The 3,020-nt window shown below is 41.5% G+C and overlaps 1 protein-coding gene across 1 annotated transcript; it reads right to left on the bottom strand.

Moving 5' to 3' along the window:
* Positions 1–1,595: 1,595 nt before the first annotated feature.
* Positions 1,596–2,531, bottom strand: LOC116526162 (olfactory receptor 2M4). Its single transcript, XM_032242466.1, has one exon. It carries the CDS (start codon positions 2,529–2,531, stop codon positions 1,596–1,598), a length of 936 nt encoding a protein of 311 aa, XP_032098357.1.
* Between the last annotated feature and the right edge of the window lie 489 nt (positions 2,532–3,020).

Genomic DNA, 3,020 nt, shown 5'->3' with positions numbered 1-3,020 from the left:
CACTACAGCTGGAAATGTCCTGAGTCTCACTTGAAGCCAGCAGAGTCTTTTCCAAGGCCCTCGCTGCAGTGCCTGGATATCACTGATGGTTACTCAGGCAGGGCCCAAGGGCTCTTCAGTTAGCAGGCAATAAATGCTAGCATTACTGGCTTCTTTCCTCCAAGGAAATGGGTTCTCTTCTTGCCCAGGGTGTATATAGAAATGTCGTCTGGAAGGGAGTACCTGGAATAAGGGCCTCACAACTTTGACCAGTGCATTATCTTGCTGTGGCTGAGCTGGTATCCAAGATGCAAAACAAAGTCCTCTCCACTCTTTCCTCTTCTCACATAGAAGAACTCTTTTGGAGCCACGAGCTGTGCAGCCTGAGGTTAGGCAAGGGCAATGTCAGCACAACCTTAGTTGCCCTAGCTAGTGTCTCAGTAGTTCATGTGCCCCCCACCCACAGTCCACTATCTGTGCGCCCAGTTCAGCACTAGGACTCACCTAAGAGTTGCAGTACTTATGGTGTAGACGGCCTTTTAAGTTTGCTTACAGTCTCAGAGCATTTTAGCTCTCGTGTCAAGATTTGTGGAAACTCAAGTTTTGACCTCTGGGATCAGTCATTCCCCTCTGACTAGGGCTGGTTTAAATGCTCTGTCTGTGGCCAGGCATCAGCTGAATTTTATCTGGTTTTCCTTTCTGCTCTAACAGGACAGAAATGCCTCACAATTGCTGTGTTCTCCCTCTGCACAGCCCAGAGACACTCTTAGCACCATGTTGTTGCTGTCAGTGGTGAAGGAGGGTGGCATTGTCTCTTTAAGTTGTTTTTTCTGTCTTTTCTGTGCCTCTTCAGTGAAATAAAGTCAAAATCAGATACGTGAACTCAGTGGAGGCTTCTGTTCCACCATCTTGCTCTGCCTTCAGATTTTGATTGTTAATATAAGGATTAGTAAGTAATAAAAGTAGACTTGATACAGATGTACATTGTGCAGCCAAACCAAATAGATATTTTATGTGAATTCATTAAAATATTTAGTTTTATTAATATAAAGAGCATACATATATATGTGTATGTATATATGCGTTTCTAGGAAATATTTTATGTAGACATAAAACTTCATTGAAGAAAGTGCTGACACTAACTACCCACTTTTAAATGCTTGGGGATCAAGTAAAGAAGAATCAGTATTAAAATAGTCATTCTTGGGTTTGAGGATTGGTAAAACTAAAAACAAGTACTAATAGGTAATTAATTTGTGAGCAAAGAAGCATCTCTCCAAAAACAGAAGATCAATTCCAACCTTTGCTCTCTGATACAGCAAATGAATTTCAGACTTATACCTGGCTTCAAAAGTAAGCATCCCAAAATCAAGTACCACTCCTGGATGACTACTAATAATATAACTGACATACACAGGGATTAAACCACTTACACTAATGTCCAAATCTAGCTTAGTTTACAAATTATGTATATGTAATAATATACTAAATAGATAAATTGGAAAAGAGGTAGAAAAATATTAATACACATTATCAGAAATAGAATAATGTAAGAGATTCCAGTTTCTTTGAATAAGTGCTGACCACAGTGGGCACTTGAAAGGATTCTGGTAAAGTCATATTAACTTCCTTTTCTTCAGTACCTTCTGTAGTGCCCTGAACACCTCTTTGTTGCGGAGACTGTAAATGAGAGGGTTCAGCATAGGGGTGAGAATAGTGTAGAAGGCCGACACCATCTTGTCCTGGTCTGGTGCATGTTTAGAAGCTGGTCTCATGTACATGAACATAGCAGCGCCGTAGTAGAGTCCGACCACAGACAGGTGGGAGGAGCAGGTAGTGAAGGCTTTGCGGCGACTTTCCCCAGAGCCCATGTGGATGACGGTTCGAAGGACACGGGAATAGGATAGTATGATAACTGAAACTGGAAAGATCAGCATTACCACACAACAAACAAAAAGTAGTTTTTCAAATGCAGATGTTTCTGTGCAGGATAGAGGCAAAAGGGCAGCAACGTCACAGAAAAAGTGATGAATTTCCAGAGATCTGCAGTAAGAAAATGACAGGACAGCTACAAGCACTATAATGCCGTCAACAGACCCCAAGGTCCAGGAAGCAACAGTCATGAAGACGCAGAGTTTCTGATTCATGAGGATGGTGTATCGAAGAGGGTGACATATCGCCACATAGCGGTCGTAAGCCATGACAGCCAACAAGAAACATTCAGCTCCAAGCAGGGACACATAGAAGAATATCTGAGTTCCACAACCTGCCAGAGAGATAGATTTCTTCCTAGACAAGTAGTTGAAGTCCATCTTGGGTAGAGTAGTGCAGATGAGCATGAGGTCCATGAGGGACAGCTGACTGAGGAGGAAGTACATGGGGGTGTGGAGCTGTTTGTCTAAGTAGATGAGGAGAACCATGGCAATATTTTCCGTGAAGGCCGCTGTGAAGATGCCCAGGACCAGAGAAAAAAGGAAGGTGTGGGTGGGGCTGTGTTCAAAGATTCCCAGCAGGATGAAGACAGAGTTGAAGGTCTGATTTTCCCACACCATCCTGAACAATTTGCCTTATCTGAAATTCCAGAGATGGTACAAGCTGATTTATTGATTCAATTTTCAAATACATACTGTGACATACTCTACTGGGCAGTTTATATGCATGCATAAGGACTTCTCACCAACCTTCAGTTACCTTCCTTCAGTCATGGTAAATTGTGTGACTTAGTCCAGCGCTTTTACAATTATTTCCTCATCCAACTTTCACAGAGTATACATGAACTGCATATGGACATTTATTATACAGGCTAGAATACTGAAGTTTGTAAGAGTGTCCCAACTTACCCACATGTACAGTTAATGTAAAACCAAAGAGAAAAATAATTATATATCTCTATTACTAAACTTTAGGATCATCCCTGATAAAAGAAAACTCCTTCTAGAATTTTTTCTCCTTCTGTCCTAATGTCTCCAGTTTAGTAGTCTCATCAACAACAGAATTGCTGTTCTCATGTTTGTTTGTTTGTTTGTTTTCCTACCATCCTA

The sequence above is a fragment of the Sapajus apella genome, unplaced genomic scaffold (assembly GCF_009761245.1).
Source record: "Sapajus apella isolate SASKATOON/1434 unplaced genomic scaffold, GSC_monkey_1.0 scaffold49, whole genome shotgun sequence".
Taxonomy (NCBI): domain Eukaryota; kingdom Metazoa; phylum Chordata; class Mammalia; order Primates; family Cebidae; genus Sapajus; species Sapajus apella.
This window is presented reverse-complemented; position numbering and strand designations above follow the sequence as displayed.

What these genes read in the sequence shown, in the direction of transcription:
- LOC116526162 (XM_032242466.1), bottom strand. Translation starts at nt 2,531, where the DNA reads ATGGTGTGGGAAAATCAGACCTTCAACTCTGTCTTCATCCTGCTGGGA.